Genomic DNA, 19,093 nt, shown 5'->3' with positions numbered 1-19,093 from the left:
TAGGCATTCTCTGTGAAATATTCTGTTAGCACTAACTTTGTGTTTTCGAATATTTTCAGAAGCAAAAATCAAACTTAAAGCTGACTTTTCCTGTACCCTGCTTTGACTACTAAAGTTACAAAGTTAGGAGCTTTTGATATGGGTTTTCATAAGGTTGAAATTTTCTAATATGGTAATTTAGCAAATGTTTTTAATCTTGTCAAACTGTAATAACTGCTTATTGAAGAATACGAAACATTATAATCTTTCTCTTCTATTAATAGAAAAATTTTGGCTGAAATATACTTTTAAGCTTATGCAACTTTCTAATTGAGGAAAAAATCATTTTTTGAATAAAACATTTTCACATATGGTTAAATAGTGCCAAGTAAGCCATAATTGCAGTATCTGATAATAAGCAATTTCAAAAATAAATCCATAATAAAGAGGTTGAGATGTAAAGTTTGAATTCCATGTTGATCTTATAACTTGGTTTTATGTAAGTCAAATGACAGTCCACTAGCATTTAAAGTTTTTAGCCTTTAAAAAATATTTTTTCATTCTTTATACAAATGATCATCCAAAGTAAAAATATCACTTGACACTTCATTAACTTTTGTCTTAAATAACATCATGAAAAACTTAAGCCTAGAAAATGAGTTAAATTCACCCAAATTGGCAAACATTGGTAACTTTTACTTCAAAGATTGTAAGTAAACAGATACATCTTTCAATGAGCTTTCAAGCAATTTTACAACAAAGCACATACTTCTTAGTGACATCACTATAAGACAGCAATGTATTCTCTTTAACTTTTACCTGTTGTAATCCACTATAGGGTTTCCACTTCAGCACATTGTGCTTTTCATATCAATTTTTTATTAAAGATCTTAGCTATTTTCTAAATGAATATCCTTTTTATTGGATTTTTTCCAATTACAAATGAAATTTCATTTTACATCTATAATTAGAAACAACACTTACAATGGGACTGTACAAATTTAGGTCAAAATAAAAATATATGTATTTTGTGACTTCATAAAACATCCTTTACTATAAAGAAAGCAGAAGTAACAGCAATATATGTAAAAGTAATGATTTAATGACTATAAGCAAGACAAAGCAATAGAATTGTGCTTCTTTTGCAGACTGGGGACAATGAAATGTTTAGCTACAATTTTCCCATACAAACATGAAACAATATTCATATAGAATAAACACCCTTACAAATAACTGACGGGTGATGAACACACACCAAGTTCGACCAAAGCAAAAAAACTAAAAATTGTTCGGGTTATTCATATTTTAAATTCAACATGCTTGCTCTATGTAAAAATACCTGTAGAAGCCCATAATAAATAGCTTCTATTTCCAAAGCGGAGAAGGCATAGTCCAGTGATAATTGTAAAAGCAACTCTTAAATTTGAAATTACTGCTATACCACATATTAAAATAATTTTAGATAAAATGCCTTCTTCCAGCAATTTGCTGCTTTAAAGATTTTAGAATTACAGTGATCAATATGCCATTTAAAAATACATTAATTCCATCACAACCAATGAAAAATTAACAAACTATTTCCATATTTCTCAATTAAAAGATTTTCTTTACTGCAACAATTTTTTTAAGGAAACATGTATTATTGGAGAAAAGTCAGTATTATAAACATGAGCCAATTGCTTCTAATGGAATTTAGAATTTAGAATTAGATATCCACATTAAAAATATTCTGTGCTGGTAAGCAAGGCTCAACATAGGTTATGGGTATCTGTAAAGGTCGAACCAACTGGGAGAATTTTAACAATCATTTCTGAATGCATGAAACACAATATTTCTTTATAGCATTTATAAATATATCATACAATACTGTTTCCTGTTATGTCATATACCAATATGGCATTGTACAACAAGCATAATGCCATCTGATTCTTACAAAAGCGAATCATTTAAACAAGTCAGTAAAATAAACGGTAGTACCCGCTTTTAGGCATACAGATTGTAAAACTGAAGTTTACTTTTCTTTGATCGGTTTTGCGTAGCAACAGAGAAGTAAAAATCAAACAGGAATCAAAATGGCTAAATATGCAAGAAATCGTTATTCACAGTGACATGGCTACATAGAATGCATTATTCTATGCATATTCTTTCCGTTGGTTGAATTTCAAGATAAAAAGCACTTGTTTTCTACAGGTTCACAAAACAGCATAATAACAAGAACAATCAAGGAGAATGTAATGTAGGCGTTAGTTGAGATTAACAAACTATGGCCCAGTGCTTATGTCCACTGCAGAATATTTCCAAATCCAAACAATGGTTACAAAAGCCATTTTCCACGTTTCCTAACAGAGAAAAAAGTCTTGCCTGCTTTCCAAGAAACCAATTCTCTATAACAACAATCTTTCTTTTTAATTAACGTCCATAGGAGTATCACATGTAGTCCATCTTTTATAGCCAAATTTAATGTCACTACAAAAGAAAGCAAATTGGACGATAGTCACATGTATGAGCATCTATAAAGCTGTAATGGCATGAAGATATCTATATAAATCAGGGGTTTAAAATTTTTTTTCCTTAACAGTCTCAGGTATCAACCAGAAGAAGTTGCTGATGACCCATTTACTGATGATTTTCGAGGTCTACTGGCAAAAGAAGATTGGTGGTTACCGCTGGGGCTGTTGCTGGTTCCATTCATAGTACTGGAAATGTGAGGAAACTGTGGATGAGGAGACTGCACTGGAGTACTGGGGCTAGGCAAACAAGAAGAGGTGGAGGGAATACCTCCTGCTGGGCTGTTGGCCTTGTCACTCCCAGAGTCACTTTCCAGTTCTCCAGCATTGGTCAGTCCATCTCTCTGGTGACTGATCTTCATTCTTTTACAAGTAGGTCGAACTCTGTATTTCAAAGGAAGTGGACCATTCTACAAAGTTAAAAGGAAACAAATTACTCTTCATTTTTCAAATATAGTTTACCATCATAATTGAACAACAAATAAGCTACTTACCCTTCTCCAGGTATAAATGTAGGCAATATCCATTAGTGTATAATAATCCTTTAACGGTTCCTCCTCATACATGACATCAATCTAGTGAAAAATATTTTTATTAAGTAACAAAAGAACAAAAATAAATCTACATTTTTCATTTAAATATAATCCAAAAGTGCTTTAAAAAGCATATTCTCCAAACATTTTAACAAAGAAAGACTCCTTTTGAAACTTTAAATGAGGAAAAATATACTTCTAGCGATTAACGGATTCGTTTTCAAAGCATAAAAGAGAATGTATACCAAATGTTTTAAGAGAAATTTCAACTTTAGCACTAACTTTAATTTTTTTTTTCTATTGCTTTTTTGGTTTCAAAATCCAAAGTGAAAAATGTAATTAAAATTGTAAAATCTATGTAAAATGCAAGGAGAATATAAAAGTAGATACCTGGAAAGTATTAGGTATGTCCATTTTACTTCTGAGAAACTTTCTTAAGTGCATCACAGTCATTGCTGCTGGGCATCGTAAATATCTTTTATCATTCACCTAAAAGTACATTTAGAAAAGTAATTTTTTTCAGCTACTTTCAGATATGAAGAAAGTTTCAAGTTGATTACCTGAATATGATAAAAGCTAGCAGTATCAAACATAACTGGAGGTGACTAACCTCTCAACTATACTTTGAGTTTACTATCATTATAAATACTAAATGAACAGATTCCTAATATAATAAGCAAACTTCAAGCATATCCAAGTATTAAATGTAAACTACTTATTTTGTAAGATAAACAATCATATGTAAAATAAATTCTAATTATTAAATATCATGTGTAGACCTTTGTTAAACATTAAACCTGACCATTTTCTTGTCTCTAACAGCTGAATGTTCTAAAGGACAACACAATCCCTGATAAAATCTGGAATCCAAACATTTCTTCTATATATTTTTGTAACATGAAACATACCTCCTCCTTAGATTTCTCTTTATCTTTGTTTACTTTTCGATCCAATCTGAAAAACAGAAAATTAATTAGTGAAATAATCTAATAAAACATTAGCATAAAATAAATTGCCTAAAGATTTTACCTGTTCTGGTCAAAGAATTCAATGGATAAGCTTATTATCTCATCATCAGTTATAATTCTCTTATCTTCATCTGCAACCTCTCCTCTATCTTCATTAGAGCCATTGGCAGCTATAAAGATATTGTGAAATGTAATTTTCAAAAATTGAAGGCCTACTGTATTTTATATATAGGAAAATAGAAATGGTAAAGTCAATTTTAATACATTGTAATTCCTAGATAAGCTCTCCCTGCCAAATAAAAATGTCTTCCCTCCCCTAAAAAGTTTACCATCAGCAGAAGGATGAGCTGCATAAAAATCCCTTCTTCTCTTCATTTCATCTGAATGGGGGAAAAAAAAGACATAAACATTTTTGGCCTAACACAAAAATCTATGAATGATCTCTTTAAATTCATTTTTGAGCAAGTTACTCACTTTTGAAAAGCCCTGGAACTAATTTGTACACGATATCTTGAAGAGTTTTATCTGATCTGAAAAAGAATTAAAATGAAAAATGATGAATTAGTATGGCAAGAACTAAAAATGTTCTGTTTCTATAGTCTTTGTTTTTTGTGCTATAGTATTTTACTTGATTGTGATGCTGTCTATATTGATAACATAAAAATTAACTATGAGAATAACAGTTTTCTGTATATAGCACTTTGTAAATCAGTAGAAAAATATTTTATATTCACTAATAAATTCTTCACATTTGCTCAGTCAAAAGAAGTGTGCTTTTCAAGTTACTAAATTAGCTAATATGAATAGAGAATAAAGGGGAAAGAATGGAAGCCTTTTAAAATATTTATTCTTGCCTGTTATGAAGTCCGTAAAGAATGCAAAAAAGGTGAACTAACTCAATTTTTAAAAGACAGAAAAAAATATGAAAATCACTTGAATACTAGTAAACTTTAAACTTGGTCACCGTTAATATGGCAAAAAATTAAACAGCTACCCTCTACAAAGCATACATATTAGGTATGTATTCAAGAGAAAATTTAAGAAATAAAGAGTAAATTATACAACTTTAGTATATTATACAACCTTCAGTAAATTATACAACTCTAATAACAATTACAGACAAGGAATTTAGACAGTTTCCTACCTTATATTCAGTAGTGGTCTGGTTTTGTGAACTTGGACATCACAAATAGGACAATACTTGCTGGTCTCCAGGTAACGAACAATACACGTTTTACAGACTAGAAGTAGAACACGTAAAGTTTTTTTATGTTTAGAAATTAGTGGATAAAGCATTGGTGTCAGAAACCAAGAACTAGTAGAAATAAGATGATAAATGCCGAAAAGTATTTCCAACTAAACTAATTCATACCCTGAGAACACATACATTTGCATGCTTTCATAACATATATGTTAACAAAAAGTCAAATGCAAGAGAAGAAAATGACTTCACCACTTTGTACCAACATTCCCAGACTGCAGGAATCGTTAATAGTTTTCAAATTTCAGGTGAAATACACATTATACAGAAAAGAGCTAAAGCTCAGGACTTACAGGAATGTAGACATTCTATTATGGTTGTGGCATCAATGAAGTACCCTCCACAAAGCACACACATCAGGTGAGGATTTAGCTCAGTGATCTTGATTCTGGTCGTTCGATGCATTTCTGCTTGATAAAAGATCCTGCAAGACGCAAGAAATAATGGCTATAATTCACAGAACAAGAATGGAGATCTAGTAATCACACACTCTGAATTCATAAAACTCAATTTAACACTGTACAGCTGGGCTGTCCCAACGTTTCTACAGAAGGAATTTACTCATCAGATCCGAATCAGTTCTACCTAAATGATGAAAAAAGATCCAGCTAACGTTACTTCTGGTCTCTCGGATCATTCCTGTAGGGAGAAGAAAAGATCTGAGATGGGGGCTGGGAGCTGAGCGTATTCGGGTCTCTTTCTTCCATTTGTCCTCCAGCCCAGCAGCCCCAAGGCTGCTGCAGACGCCACACAATCCCCGCGGATATTTACCAACCACTAGGGCTTGTTCCAGGTCTCCAAATTTATCACAAAACTTCCTCAAGAATCTGCAAGTGAAAATCCCAGGGTTCCGGTTGTTTTAGACGGTTCCAGCAAGCTGAACCTGGCACGTTTTTCCGTGACGCGCAGGGAAAACAATTCTGCCCTCCCTGCATCCCTGGCATTTCCGGAGACGGGTGCCGGGGCCGCAGGAGCACCTCGAGTCGGCCTGGGCCGGGGCCTGAGCGGGGCGGACGCCCGGGGGCCGGGATGCGAGGGGCGGATCCGGCGGCGCCCGGGGCTCCGTCTCGCTCCGGATTCGGAACTCGCCTCGGTCGGGGTTTCCATAGCAACTTACACTTACACTTGGCATCCGGCCACCGCTGCAACTCCGCGCGGAGCCCGGCCCGAGCCCCGAGCCTCGGCAGGCGTGCGGGGCGGCGGGTCGGCGGGCGACGGGCGGAGGCGGGGCGGCGCGCCGCGGGGGCGGGGCCGGCGCGGGGGCGGGGTGGGTGCGGCGACGCCGGTGGGGGGGGCGGGGCGGACCCACGAGGCCACGGCGCTGGGGAGCGGGGACTGGGGACCCGGGTCCCGGGCGCCGGGGACCCCGGAGCCTGCGGCAGCGCCCACGAAGGGAAAATGCAAACCGCACTCCCGGCCATTTCGGACACTTCGGGGGCCTCTTTCCACGTCGACTCGGTGCGTAGAACTGCTTTCAGATCTCGACTTTCTCGGTCTGTCCTCTCTGCAATCACTCGGTCAGAAATTTCACGAGGGGATCTTTCGAGAATGCCAACTGTGCACTGAGCCCGAAACCGTAAGGGCTCAAACTGCAGAGATGTTTATTGAACCGAACCTCTTTGAAACTTCCTTCTCTAATGTGACGCTCTCCTGTAGATCAAATGAGTGATACAAAGTTTTGGAAAGGCTGAAAACTAAAATCTGTTTTACTAGAGGAGGAGTGGGGCAAAGCCCAGTGTTTTATCTGAACAAACTATGCTGGGGGCAATAAAAACTACTTTAATCGGTATGATAATGACAATATATAAAGAACCATATGACCAGCCCATTCCCAAGGCTAAATCAACACCTTGTCAACCCAGAGCAGCGATAGGAGAGAAAAACAAATGTCATTTCTCAGTCTAAGTTTCATAAACCCCCCCCATACGATGAAATGATATTCTCAACAGATACCTATGTTATAGGAAAGTCACAATGGGGAACTGTCAGCAACAATACACCAGCCGACATTCAGGGAAGTCAATTACTTCGTGTAGCATTCTTATAAAATAAACTTCAACGCCCCTCCTTCATTTATTTCAGAACCTGATATAAGACTATGCTTCCACACTTCACTGAAGTACATTCTCAAAGCTTCCTTGAATGGAAATCCAGGAACTTTTGAAACTTGCCGTAAGATGTACCTGCGGTTTTAATTCCTAAGGTATATTAGTGCAGTAAAGGGAAACACCAATCAACACATCTTAATGGCTGAAATTAAGAGCTGACTTCTAGAAAATGGTAAAAAAACAAAACAAAGCCTCTTATAAAAGTGACCACAGTGACAACGGACAACCTCAACCAGAAAACTTCTTGTGTGACTCCTCAGTTATCTTTGGGCTACTTGTTTAGAAGAATACTGTCAACATGTAAACATAAATCTAAGTGGGGTCATAGAGGAGTTGTAGATAGAGCTATGTCCCTAAAGAGTAGCAATATTTAAATCCAGCTGTACTTGGTAAATTAAAGAACAGCCTTGTTGGTGCTTAAGGAAAATTCTCCTAGTGAAATCAGAGGATCTTTCCTAGAAAGATAGCAAGGTGATACTACTGTTTGCCTGTGAAAACATACTGCACTAAAAAACCACTGATCGTGAAGTTCATGAAGAGGTGCCAATAAAAATAGCTCCCTTTATTTCTCCTCTACCTTGCAGAAAACCAACACCACATAAACAGAAATACTAACATGGAGAACAATCAAACCTCAGTGGAGGGTTATCTACTGGTTGGATTTGAGCATTTAAGTCACATGTACTTGACCAAAACTCTTTCAAATCCAAATCTTAATTCACCCAACTACTCTACCTCAGTTCAGAAGAATTTGGCCACAGTCCTCCCACCATTTATAATGCTAATAAATATTACTTTGTTACTTATATAAAAATCAGTTATTTAAGCCATTTGAAAGTAGTGGCAACCTAATGAAGACTTCCAAAGTGTTTGACGTGCTTGTTAAGATTTGAGAAACAATCTCTTCCACACTAGAAGTGAAAACCTTCCAGGTTCCAACCCGGAAACTGCCAGTTAAGCAAGCAAAAATGCACCAAACATATAATGGTAAAAATAATCAACAGTTAGAACTTGCCATTGTAACATACTCAGTTGGGGCTGTCAGTTTTTAGGTGAAGGCCTAACACCAGGCATGTAAAAGTGAAGGAAAACAGAAGCAAGTTCTTAGGTTAACCATCAGCTTGCCTACTGCAATCTAAGAAATGCAAATGAACTCCATAACCCCAGTTGTGGCTCACAGCCCAATATAAGTATGGGTAAAGTTGGGGTTAATTTGACTCCTGGGGAGAAATTTGCCTATTTGCACACTTAACATACATCCAAGAACTTAGTGATAGAGTAATGAATGGATTTACCATATACAATTAAATGCTTAATTTTCTTACAAAAGCTTTATGTGTATACATGCACACACGGTGACTTGTATATAGCTTTAAAAATACCTTTACTAGGCATATGATTTACACAAGTTAAGCTATTTCAAACACTTCTGACTACACTTGGGGGAGATGTATAGGATGAACTGAAGTCTAAAAAAACTATAATTTTGCTTATAAAATCAATCCCAGGGATTTCTGATCCCTCTACCTAAAACTCAAAATGTTAATATATAGAGTCTCACAACTTGGTATATACTGTCAATAATTTGCATCCTTAAGTATCAAGTCTTTAGTGTAGCTTATAATGTGTTTCCAGAACTTGGGAATTAAGGTTCCTATAAAACATAGGTTGAACTACTCATGAGGTTGTACACATCACCAACCTTCACTTGCATTTAGATAAATAAGCTCGGAATTTTGCCCACTTTATAAGGGAAGGGGTTACTACTTGCTTCTCTTTCATATATTGAACCGTGACCACTAAGCCCACTAAATCCTTTTATTGCAATTGAGAATGATCAAAGTCTCTCTACTTGTTTACTTCCAATTATTAACTGTAAATCTCTGGGAAAACGATCATTCTATATCGCTGTCAAGCCCAAGTGACTGCGTAAACATATGCAATCAACTTTTCAGTGCTCCCTTCTAAAGTAGCCCTTTGCCAAACGACCTATGCTGACATTTAGCAAAACCTATAAAATGTAAGTAGACTGGAGTCATGAGGCTGAGTGCATCCTTAGTAGAAGTTGAGAGAAAAGCTGCAGTTTCCAAAAGGGGGAAAAAAGAAAAAGAAGTAGAGAGAAAGGAAGCCTCCAGCAAGGCTAACGTCCAGTCACCATCTTTACTCCACAAAAAGCTCCAAATTTGAAATATCCACTTCCCAGGGATCACCTTCCAAGTGATGTTTGGAGCACTTATCCAAAACTCCCAACACACACCACCTTGAAAACTTTAGCATTTTAAACACAAATGCAGGAGACCTTGGAAACAACTGGAAACCGCCATCTTACCAGCCATCCAATCTCACAGAAGTGTCCCCCCAACTTAAGTTAATAACATTTTTGTCGGGGATCTCTCCAGCCTAACACCCAACTTGGAGGGATGGCCGCCCCCCACGCAACCCGTCCCTATAAAATGGGGGCGTTCTCTGGCTGCTGGAGCCCCTCCAGAGCCCTTTCTTCGGAAGACGAGGGAAGCCACTTGACCCAAGCAGCTCCCGATTTCAGGAACCCGTACCCGTTCCATCCAAATCTACCTCTCAACAAAGGGCGCTGCGGCCCGGAGAGCCGCCGAGGCTGGAAATACTAGTGCTCCTCTCGGGGGCCATGTGCGTCGCGAGGGTACGGAGGGGCGCCCGGGGGAGCGGGGAACTAAAACGTGGGGCCGCGCGCGGCGCGCCGGGGCTGAGCGGGCGGCGGCGGCTGGAGCGGCGCCGAGCCCTGCTGGCGGCGGCGGCGCGGCGCGGGCTGCGGGTCGGTCCCGGCGCCGCGGGAGTCGGCGGGCGGCGGCGGGCGCGCGCTCGCGGGCGCGGGGCGGGCGACGCGCGGGACCGGCGGGCGCGGGGCGGGCAGCGCGGGGCGCGGGGCCGGGCGCCCACGCTGTCAGCGCCCTCCAGGCAGCGCGGCCGGGGCGCGGGGGGGGGCTCCTCTTCCACCCGCGGCCACCCCGAGCCCCGCGCGGCCCCCGCCAGCCCCCAGCCCCGTCCCGGGGGCGCCTCGCCTCCTACGTACCCGGAAAGAGCAGCCGGTGCGAGGCGATCGAAGCGGGCGGAAAAGACAATGAAAGTTAAAAGTCGTTCAGCAGAAAATGAATGCGAGCCAAGCGGCCATCTTGAAGCGAGCTGCAGACGCTGCTGTCAATGGGCAACCAGCGCGGCCCCGAGCAGCCGCGGCCGCCGCGCTCGCCTCATGCCGCCTCCGGCCGGCCTCCTCCTGCTCCGGCGCCTCGGCCTCCTTCGGCACCTCGGCCTCCTCCTCCGCCTCCGCCTTGGCCTCCAACGCCTCCTCCTCTGGGGCCTCCTCCTCCTCCTCCTCCTCCTCCTCCTCCTCCTCCTCCTCCTCCTCCTCGGCCGCCGCCGCCTCCTCCCGCTCGGCACTCGGGGGAGGGAGCGCGCGGAGGGGGCGCGATCGGTTTTATTCTGCGGGGCTGGGAGGTGCTGCTAAGCCGGAGCGGGGCTCCCGCGCCCACATCCCCATTGTCTCGCCCCGATCTCTGCCTCTCATACTACGATTATTTCATAGTTGCTGTGGGGGAGGCGGGCGGGCGGGGGGCGCCGTGTGTGTGCGTGCGAGCGGGGGGAGGGGAGGAGGGCGAGGAGGGGGAGGGGAGGGTGGAAAAAAATGCACTGCTGAAGGCAGAGTGGAAACTGACACCGGCTCCAAAATGGCTCGGAGTCCGCCCGCCCCCTCCGCCCGCCGCCCCCCCAGCGGGTCACGTGCTCCCCTCATTCCTTAAGGGCGGCCTGGGAATTAGTGTCGGTGTAGTCAGGCCCGTGGCCGCCCCCTCCTCTCCGCGCCGCGCGCCAGGCCCCCTCCCTCGCCCCGCGCCGCGGCGGCGGAGACATTTCTCCACAGCGCCACACGCGCCGCCGCCACTCCGGCCCCGCACGCCGCGCAGCCCACCCCGCCCCCCGTTCTTTCTTTCTCCGGGCCGCCCGCCTCTTCCCGCGGCGCACACGTCCCTCTGCCACCGCCCCCAGCCGGCCCCGCGGGCTGCGGCCCAGGCTCGGGCGCCGCGGCGGGGAACCTGTGCCCGAGTTGGGCTCGCGGAAACAACAGCGCCCGCCCGCCAGCCCGCGGCCGCGCCAGCCCCTTCCCCGCCAGCCGGCGGCCGAGGCGGGGCGCGCGCGGGCGGCGGCTGGCTCCGGGCAGGGGCTCCGCGCAGGGCCGGGACCGGGCGGCCGAGGGTCGGGCTGCGGGCGAGACCTCGGGCGCAGGTAACGGGCCGGGCTGGGGCGCCGCCCGCACCCGGAGTCCCGAAGCGGGGATCTGCGATCGCATCCTTTCCTCCGTGTTTTAACTTTAATCCTTAGAAAAGGCGATCGTTAAAAGTTAACACTACTGTATCTAGCTCTTCACACAAAGTAATAACACACGAACTCAGATGCAAACAAAATATCATCACTGTTTGTGGAAAACACCTTATTTATTCAGGGTGTAATACTGTCTACTTCCTTTTAGAAGACATGAAAAAGACCAAAATAGGATAAATGGACAGTTAGGACTAAATATGATTCAAATACTTAGGCAGTATTTTTCCCTCTTAACCTTTTCACACGTGTTTTTAAAAAGTGTCAAAATTGATGAATGGCATAAATTCAAAAGGAAAATTCTTTTCTACTGAAAAGGACATCCAGCTCGCATAAACGGTGGTTCGGCAGTAGGAAAGGCGTCTCTGGTTTTCCTCTGAACTCGGGCGGATCGTTAACTTCCCCAAGTTACAACTGAGTTGCTCTTTCCAGGCTTTTCGAAGCATCTTTAAGCTTCCCCACCAAGTCCTAGAAGACGTGTATAGAATACCACGTTTTTAGGATAAAAAAATAGAAGCATCCACGTTCAAGAAAGTTGCAAGGAAAAAAAAAAGTCAGGACACCCCTTCCAAACAAGTTTAAAATTCAACAAGATTGTAACCTTTGACAACTATCGGTCAAAAGAAGCATTTCCTCGGAAGTATCTCATGTTCAAATCGGTTATTTGCCCTCACATTCAAACATAATTTCTAACCGAATCCTTAACAGCTCAGGTACCTCTAAATTTTCTCAAGTTATCTAACAAAGGTTATGCTGTATACACATTTAATGCAAGTTTAAAGTTTGATTCATAGTTACATTAAAACGACTCTTCAGGAGATGCCTTTGAAAAATTCAATTTCACTTAAATTTCAGGTAATGATCTTCATTTTTTTAAGTGCTAAGAAATAAATTCGTTGTCATATCCATTAATCAATGTAGTTTTGAATTTCCCAGTCTTAAATAGGCAATATAAACTGTTTTAGAATGTTATACTTCCCCCTTTATAAAAAGTCATTAAAAACCAGTTTCAAAATCCAGTTTTGACAGTTTAATTCAATTTCTGAAAGCAGACATTTTCAAAGCCATGCTCTTAATTTTGCTTTATCTTATTTGATCAAACTCATCAGAAGACAAGAAATTTACACTAAATGCTACACTTCAGAAGTTTATTTTAATCAGCAAGAACAGCAAAGATGGACCAATTCTCTATTAATAACATCTTAATTTCAACAGTGAAACCTATGTGAAAATACTATTTTGCTGCCCCTTTCCCATTAACTGCTTAACCAACCTTCATTATCTGCTGGCAAATGATTAGATTACTTTTCTTTTGAACTTTCCAAGAGCATAACTCTGAAGCCAACATATATATCTATAAATTTAGGCATATTTATAGATCCTAATACTGTACCTGTAATTGTTCCATGCTGCAACTAAAACTAATCTCTGGATAGGATTGGGAATCAGTGTTCTAGGGCAGGAAAAAGAACACACAACAAAAAACACTGTTTATTTAAATCAATGATATTTTAAATTTTATTACACATTTCATTTTTGGGTAAGACTTATCTATAAATACCTGTACATTTAAGGTCACCAAATATGCAGGTCTGTACATCTTATGAAGTTGATTGGTCTAAAAGAACACACATATATGTAACAGCCTTTAACTCTATTTTTCAAGAAGTTCCCTAAATCCCCCCCCCAGAGAAGTCTGTTAAACTTTACCTTTATCTGATATTCCAAGCGCCAAGAAACATCCGTAATATGAGGGAGGGATCTGCCTATACTGAAAGATGCAATGATAACTACATACATAGTCTCTACAGAAGATCTTTTCAGTTATTTATATTTCCTAAGAATGGTGTCTACCTTCCACCCCAACTCCATTTTAATCCATTCTGAATTTAAACCATTGTTAAACTTTTATTTTTAAATTCTAAATGCTAAAAGAGCATTTGAAAATCATCTCAGTAAACTTTATCTTTGAAAACATTAGCTTAACTTCAATTGTTTGACGTGCCCTTTGGCTCCTTTTCTTTGGGTTAAGATCCCAAAGATCTTGTTTCACACCAGCACTCTCCATTCATACCTGCAAGTGAAAAGTGCCTCAGCTTGACACCTTATACAGTACCTACCTTCCCAGTAGGGTTTCTAGGGAATTCTTATTATTCTGGAGAGGAAAAAGAAAGAAAGAAAGAAAGAAAACATCTTTACAAACAGAGTAAAAGAAAAATAGTAACTGTTAATTTAAATTTTTAAAGTAAGTAACCTGATATTCCGTGCAAAACTGTTCTATTCGCTCTCTGTCAAATTTACAATCTTCTAGATAAGTGCTAGAAGAAAAAAGCCAAAGTTCTGTCTCCATTTTTAAAACTGAAATTGAAATCATAAAGGTAATATTTGAAAATAAATGGATATTTAAATAAATCCTGTACCTTAGAGTTGACTTGTCAGCTCGGTGCTTTCCTGCCTCTAGTATGTAAGTTGCAGCTGCTGCATGACAATGTTTTAAAACCACTGGGTCGATGTGTTTCAAGTCTGGATGATCTAAAATAAATTAACCTCCAGTGATGCCTGTGATAAATTCTTTATAGTCATGTTCCTAAAAAGGATATTTTAATTTGGGTTTAAAAACCCTCTTAACAAGATTTTTAAAAATTCAACTATAAAGACTGTTAATTATAAGTAAATGAGATGAGCCAAGGTCAAATGAAAAACAATAAAGAGAACACATCAAGAACTCTATTACTGGTTTCAATTAACTTATTTTGCCTTAATATTTTTACCATTAAAAATATAGCCCCGAAAGAAAATATAACAATGCAATGGTCATTCTAACACTGGAGTAAATTCAAAGGAAAAACAAGATAAATATTTTACATGGTGTCAACTTTAGAATAAACTTTCATCCTAAAAATGATTAAGGTAATTGGTTCCATGAACAATATTATATCAAAGGGGCAGAAGGTAGGGTATGAGTTCAGAACACAAAATACAAATTTCAAAATTATATTAGTACTTTCAGGGTTTGACAGTCATCCTTTTTTTTGAGATTAACCCAGGTGGTGGTTACTATTTTCGTTTGAAGAACTTCCACTTTCATACTTTTTGTACAAGTGTTTAGTTCATGAAACTACAGAAAAAAAAAAACCGAAAAATTGAATTGTTGGGATATTTATATTTAAGAAAATTATCTAAAGCGATCTGTCTTAAAATATGCCCGCAATTCACACTGACACTGCACTCCGCAATCACTGACAGGATCGCTTAAAAGACACTTGCATCCGTGTAACAAGGATGGAACAAAGCATTGTGCTTCATAGTTTAAGGTTCTAGGCAGAGTACTTGTGTAAAACATCCTGAACTAGAGTACTGGAGTGATCACAGCAACTTGAGGTATGCTCCAAGTTGGAAAATGTCAACACTATCTGACCTAGTAATTACTTCGGAAACAGACCCTTTTAAAACCTTTGCCAGCCTAACCCCTGGAAGCCTGAATTTCAGGGAGCTCCCCAGATGAAGTCCAAGTGTCAAAACAGCCGCAGCTTCAGACAAGGCTAAACACCTTAGATGTTTAGGCCACAAACAAGACTTCGACACGGGCTTTACAAAAGAACAAAGAGACTGGAGGGAAACCGGGCCAGGAACGTGGAGTTGGCTCTATATAGGTGCCAAGTGGGGCCAAAACAATGCTCAGGGTCTGCTCCTAGTCCTGGCAGAGCCACGTCCCCCACACTCCGTCCGGAGCGAAGGGCAAAGCCCGGAGACTTCCTCTTCCCGGGGCTTTCCCCTTCTCGCTCCGCCGGTTTCTCTTCTCCGAGCGCCCCTCCACCCCGGTGGATACAGCTCCGAGCCGAGCTGAGCCGCTTACCTAACACGGCCTCGTCCGCCTGGGCGTCCAGCAGGCTCTGGAAAGCTGCCCGGAGGAGAAGCGTGAAGGCGTTCGAGTCGAAGGAGCCGGGATCCGCCAGCATCTGGAAGCCTTTCTGCACAGACTCCGAGAGCTCCATTGTGAGCGCGCCGTGACCTTCGACACGCGCACCACGTGACACGCGCCGCGCGCTCAGCTGATGCGCTCGCGCGCTCACGCGGCTCGGAGCGGCTGGCGGCCGGCGGCGGGCGGCTGGCGGCTGGTGGCGGGGCGGGCTGCGGGGCCTCCCGGGCGGGGGTCTCTCCGCTCGCCTTCGAGCCCGCGCCCCCAGCAGCCGTCCGTCGCCTGCTACCGCTTCCGTCCAGCCCTATCTTGTCCAGCGTAGGCCGCCGGAGCCTCCAGGCCTCGGCGAGAAGGGCCGCCCTGGGCGTTTTGTGTACGCGCTCAGCGCTTTCTCCTCGGCTTGGCGCCCACTTCGGATGGTCACCAGTTCGGTTCCCTGAGAGACCCCGGGAAGGCGGAGGACGGTGTCCGATCCCGGCCCCCTCCTCTCGCAAACGGCGCCCTCCCCGCTCCTCGCTCTGTGCGAATCCTACGGGGAGCTGTGATCTCAGGCAACAGGGATGTGTGTGTGTGTGTGCGTGTGTGTGTTTTAACTCACAGGGTTAACCTCGCAGCCCTGCCCTTTTGTGAGACTGTAAGACGTCTAATTATATGATTCTTGCTTATTTTTACTTTGTTATTTCTGGCATACGGCAGTAGATTCCTTCCTGCATGGGGAGTGTGTACACAGGCACACATACATAGAGTTCGTGTATGCACTGCACTCCAGCAATCAGATTAGCAAATTATTCATGAGCAGATTTGACAAGATTATTAACACTTTTATATGCCGCTGCAAATAAATGTCAACTGCCCTACACATTTCTTGCTACTCTACTCGCTACATCTATGGGTCCAGTTTTAGTTGCTCTACAGATTCTGCATAAATATGTTTCTTAGTAAAGTACAGTTACGAATGGCAAGATCTTCATTAGAAGTGAATTACTGTTTAGGATGCTCATACCTTTAAAGATTCAAATACTGTATAAAGTTTAACTTCATCTCTAGTTCTACGAAGTTGGTTGAGAGAACAAGAATGATTATTAAAAAAAACAAGGCATTTTTAATCAAAAGAACTTGAAAAGATAAATGCAAGTTCTTGAAGGGTGGAGAGAAGGGATGCGGAACAAGAAAGATGTTTTAGTCTTAAGGAGCAATTATTTGCACCATTAGACTCAACTTGAAACCTTCTTTTCTTTGTCTAACTTAGATGTCTATTTTAAAATTTTTTGTTGGATATAGTCGACATTTAACTTGGCACCAATACATATGGAGTACCTCATTTCACAACAGGATGCGAATGGAATAACAGCATCAGTAACAGATTGAGTAACTCTACTCAGCCCTCCTTTGAAAGCTTTGAAAGGCACGTGCAGTGGCTCTTCATGGCTCTTCACTCAGTTAGAATATAGCAGCAGTGAAGGATTTAAAAGTCTCCCTAGAGTCTTTATGAAACAGACGTCTATTAATCATGTTCATCTTTTCTTCCCATCGCTCATCTTCTTCCTGAATTGTTTCTCATCAGTAGAATGTCAGTTGAAAAACTTTATTATATCTGATTACATAGAGAATAGCCAGGACAGAGTTGTGTAAATATTCAACAATATTAACACCCAAGCTTATGTTTACTACACGTGTATTTTTTGACCTAGTGTAACATTGATTATTAATATTTTTTATTACTGTATTCCCCAATATGAAGTAGAATGATTATTAATGCTCCGATAGAATTTGAGTTGATAACTCTAATCACAATTTAGTATCAAAAAAGAAAGTATTACTCATGAACTTAGATTTTAAAATATTTTTTTAAAAGAAAAAACACAAGTGGTAGTGAATTTGTGTTTTATTAAAAGTTAGGAAATTCACAAAGATTGTTTCCATATTAGCTGTCTTGTTACTCTGTTGCCCATGTATGAGTACTTTCTCTTAGGATGTTTTATCCTCTTAGGCCTAAATATATTCATTTGTTAGGTCTAAATGATGGGCACATTTTAAGCCCACACAAAAATTTTCACCATAATGTTTTCTAATGCTAGAAAAACTGAATTTCCTACTACAGGTATATTTATTTCAACTTCCTTTGAAGGAGGCACAGGATTGAGTGTTTCAAACATGTGTCTTCGACAAGCCATTGAAATACATGGAATTATGATCATTAAAAGGCATGACTACCCAGATGTAAGCTCTTGGTTGCAGCTATAAAAATCAATACATTTTATATTAGAAAAACTACATATGAACATATTATGAAAGTATGAAAAATACTGTTTAAAATCGTGTTTTACTCATTGAAAACAGCATTGGAACTTTCACTGAACTTTAAAAAATTCTGCAGGCTCAAAGCCAATAAACTAAATTTGGCCCCAAAAAGCCCTTTAAAAGAACAGTTGAAAACAGCTGAAAACAAAATAGAGATGCAGCCATCTTCACATTAATAATATATCTTGCCTTCTAAACTGTAAATATTAGGTAGACAATGCTGATAAATTTATTTTTCTTTTTGAGAATCAAGAAATCAAAAAACTAGAAGGTATCTTTTTAAACAAAGTTTTAGAATTTCAAACACGTTATATCCTTTGAACTGGTTAATTTTTTTAGAAACCAACTTAATATTGGCCCCTTTATTGTGATTTACAATTAAACAGGCTAGGGCATTTACAGGATCTATGTGGTCATCTTTTCCCACAGGCCTCATTGCTGCGTTTGCTAGTGTTATGAATTAAAATATAATTTTTTAGATTGTGTAAGTACTTTTGCTTTTGTGCAAAGAACACTGAAGGAAGGTATTCCTTTAGATTGAAGAAGTTATGGAACTCCATGGGGAGAAAAAAATTTTTAATAAGTTTAAATGCCATCGAGACAAAGACTAGTTTTAACTGACATATTTTTATTATATATTCTAGTGGGGATCTACTTTATCCCTGCCTGTTCATATTCTACAGAGAAGAAAGTTTAAAACACATTTAAAACTACCTATAAATAAGAAACCATTCTCCCTGCGTCCCCTAATACCAATTCTTTGTTGGTTCCTTTAAACTTTGAGATATTTTTTAATGAAAATAGACTTTACTGTTTTAAAGCTATTTTAACCACAAATGGACAGTTAGAAGGAATATTTAACTGAGTTATAGATGACATTTGAGAGTATAGGTCAAAAACTATTTCAGCGAAGTTTATAAAACCTATATACGTTCTTGTATTAAATAACTTGACAATGCATAGATTGTGACTTGGAATTTGAATGTCAAGTTTTTGTACATTCGTGATCACAGAGTTCAGTGGTCTCAATTGCATCTTACATGACCTACACTGTCAAACACCAAATCGAGTATTCAGGGGGGACAGCAAAGCTTTTATTTACAATTTAAACATGTAATCCAATCCATAATTATTTCCAAACAGTCATTGCTGCAATAATTGATATGGACA

The 19,093-nt window shown here is 40.7% G+C and overlaps 2 protein-coding genes across 7 annotated transcripts; both read right to left on the bottom strand.

Moving 5' to 3' along the window:
- Positions 1-654: 654 nt before the first annotated feature.
- On the bottom strand, positions 655-10,685 carry BMI1 (BMI1 proto-oncogene, polycomb ring finger). Of its 5 annotated transcripts, none has more exons than XM_035306931.3 (10): positions 10,406-10,685; positions 5,542-5,672; positions 5,132-5,228; positions 4,462-4,517; positions 4,317-4,367; positions 4,049-4,157; positions 3,928-3,973; positions 3,410-3,508; positions 2,981-3,061; positions 655-2,896 (listed from the first exon to the last, which is right to left on the bottom strand). In XM_035306931.3, the coding sequence occupies exons 2-10, from the start codon at positions 5,651-5,653 to the stop codon at positions 2,567-2,569; spliced, it is 981 nt and encodes a 326-aa protein (XP_035162822.1). In that variant the 5' UTR covers positions 5,654-5,672; positions 10,406-10,685; the 3' UTR covers positions 655-2,566. The 5 variants fall into 5 exon arrangements, with proteins under 5 accessions (XP_035162822.1, XP_035162826.1, XP_035162823.1 ...); XM_035306935.3 differs by lacking the exon at positions 10,406-10,685 and adding an exon at positions 9,931-10,190; XM_035306932.3 differs by lacking the exon at positions 10,406-10,685 and adding an exon at positions 6,020-6,468.
- A 1,115-nt stretch (positions 10,686-11,800) lies between these two features.
- On the bottom strand, positions 11,801-15,728 carry COMMD3 (COMM domain containing 3). Of its 2 annotated transcripts, XM_009000033.5 has the most exons (8): positions 15,560-15,728; positions 14,124-14,235; positions 13,958-14,021; positions 13,824-13,858; positions 13,414-13,474; positions 13,265-13,321; positions 13,097-13,156; positions 11,801-12,171 (listed from the first exon to the last, which is right to left on the bottom strand). In XM_009000033.5, exons 1-8 carry the CDS (start codon positions 15,696-15,698, stop codon positions 12,112-12,114), a joined length of 588 nt encoding a protein of 195 aa, XP_008998281.3. In that variant the 5' UTR covers positions 15,699-15,728; the 3' UTR covers positions 11,801-12,111. The 2 variants fall into 2 exon arrangements, with proteins under 2 accessions (XP_008998281.3, XP_035162827.1); XM_035306936.3 differs by lacking the exons at positions 13,265-13,321; positions 13,414-13,474.
- Between the last annotated feature and the right edge of the window lie 3,365 nt (positions 15,729-19,093).

This window comes from Callithrix jacchus, chromosome 7, assembly GCF_049354715.1.
Source record: "Callithrix jacchus isolate 240 chromosome 7, calJac240_pri, whole genome shotgun sequence".
Lineage (NCBI taxonomy): Eukaryota > Metazoa > Chordata > Mammalia > Primates > Cebidae > Callithrix > Callithrix jacchus.
This window is presented reverse-complemented; position numbering and strand designations above follow the sequence as displayed.

What these genes read in the sequence shown, in the direction of transcription:
- BMI1 (XM_035306931.3), bottom strand. Translation starts at nt 5,653, where the DNA reads ATGCATCGAACGACCAGAATCAAGATCACTGAGCTAAATCCTCACCTG. An exon ending in AATAGAATGTCTACATTCCT is followed by an intron (nt 5,229 to 5,541) that starts GTAAGTCCTGAG and finishes TTCTACTTCTAG; the next exon opens with TCTGTAAAACGTGTATTGTT. An exon ending in GAATTCTTTGACCAGAACAG is followed by an intron (nt 3,974 to 4,048) that starts GTAAAATCTTTA and finishes TCTGTTTTTCAG; the next exon opens with ATTGGATCGAAAAGTAAACA.
- COMMD3 (XM_035306936.3), bottom strand. Translation starts at nt 15,698, where the DNA reads ATGGAGCTCTCGGAGTCTGTGCAGAAAGGCTTCCAGATGCTGGCGGAT. An exon ending in AGTTTTGCACGGAATATCAG is followed by an intron (nt 13,859 to 13,957) that starts GTTACTTACTTT and finishes TTTCCTCTCCAG; the next exon opens with AATAATAAGAATTCCCTAGA. An exon ending in GCAGCATGGAACAATTACAG is followed by an intron (nt 12,172 to 13,096) that starts GTACAGTATTAG and finishes CACGTCTTCTAG; the next exon opens with GACTTGGTGGGGAAGCTTAA.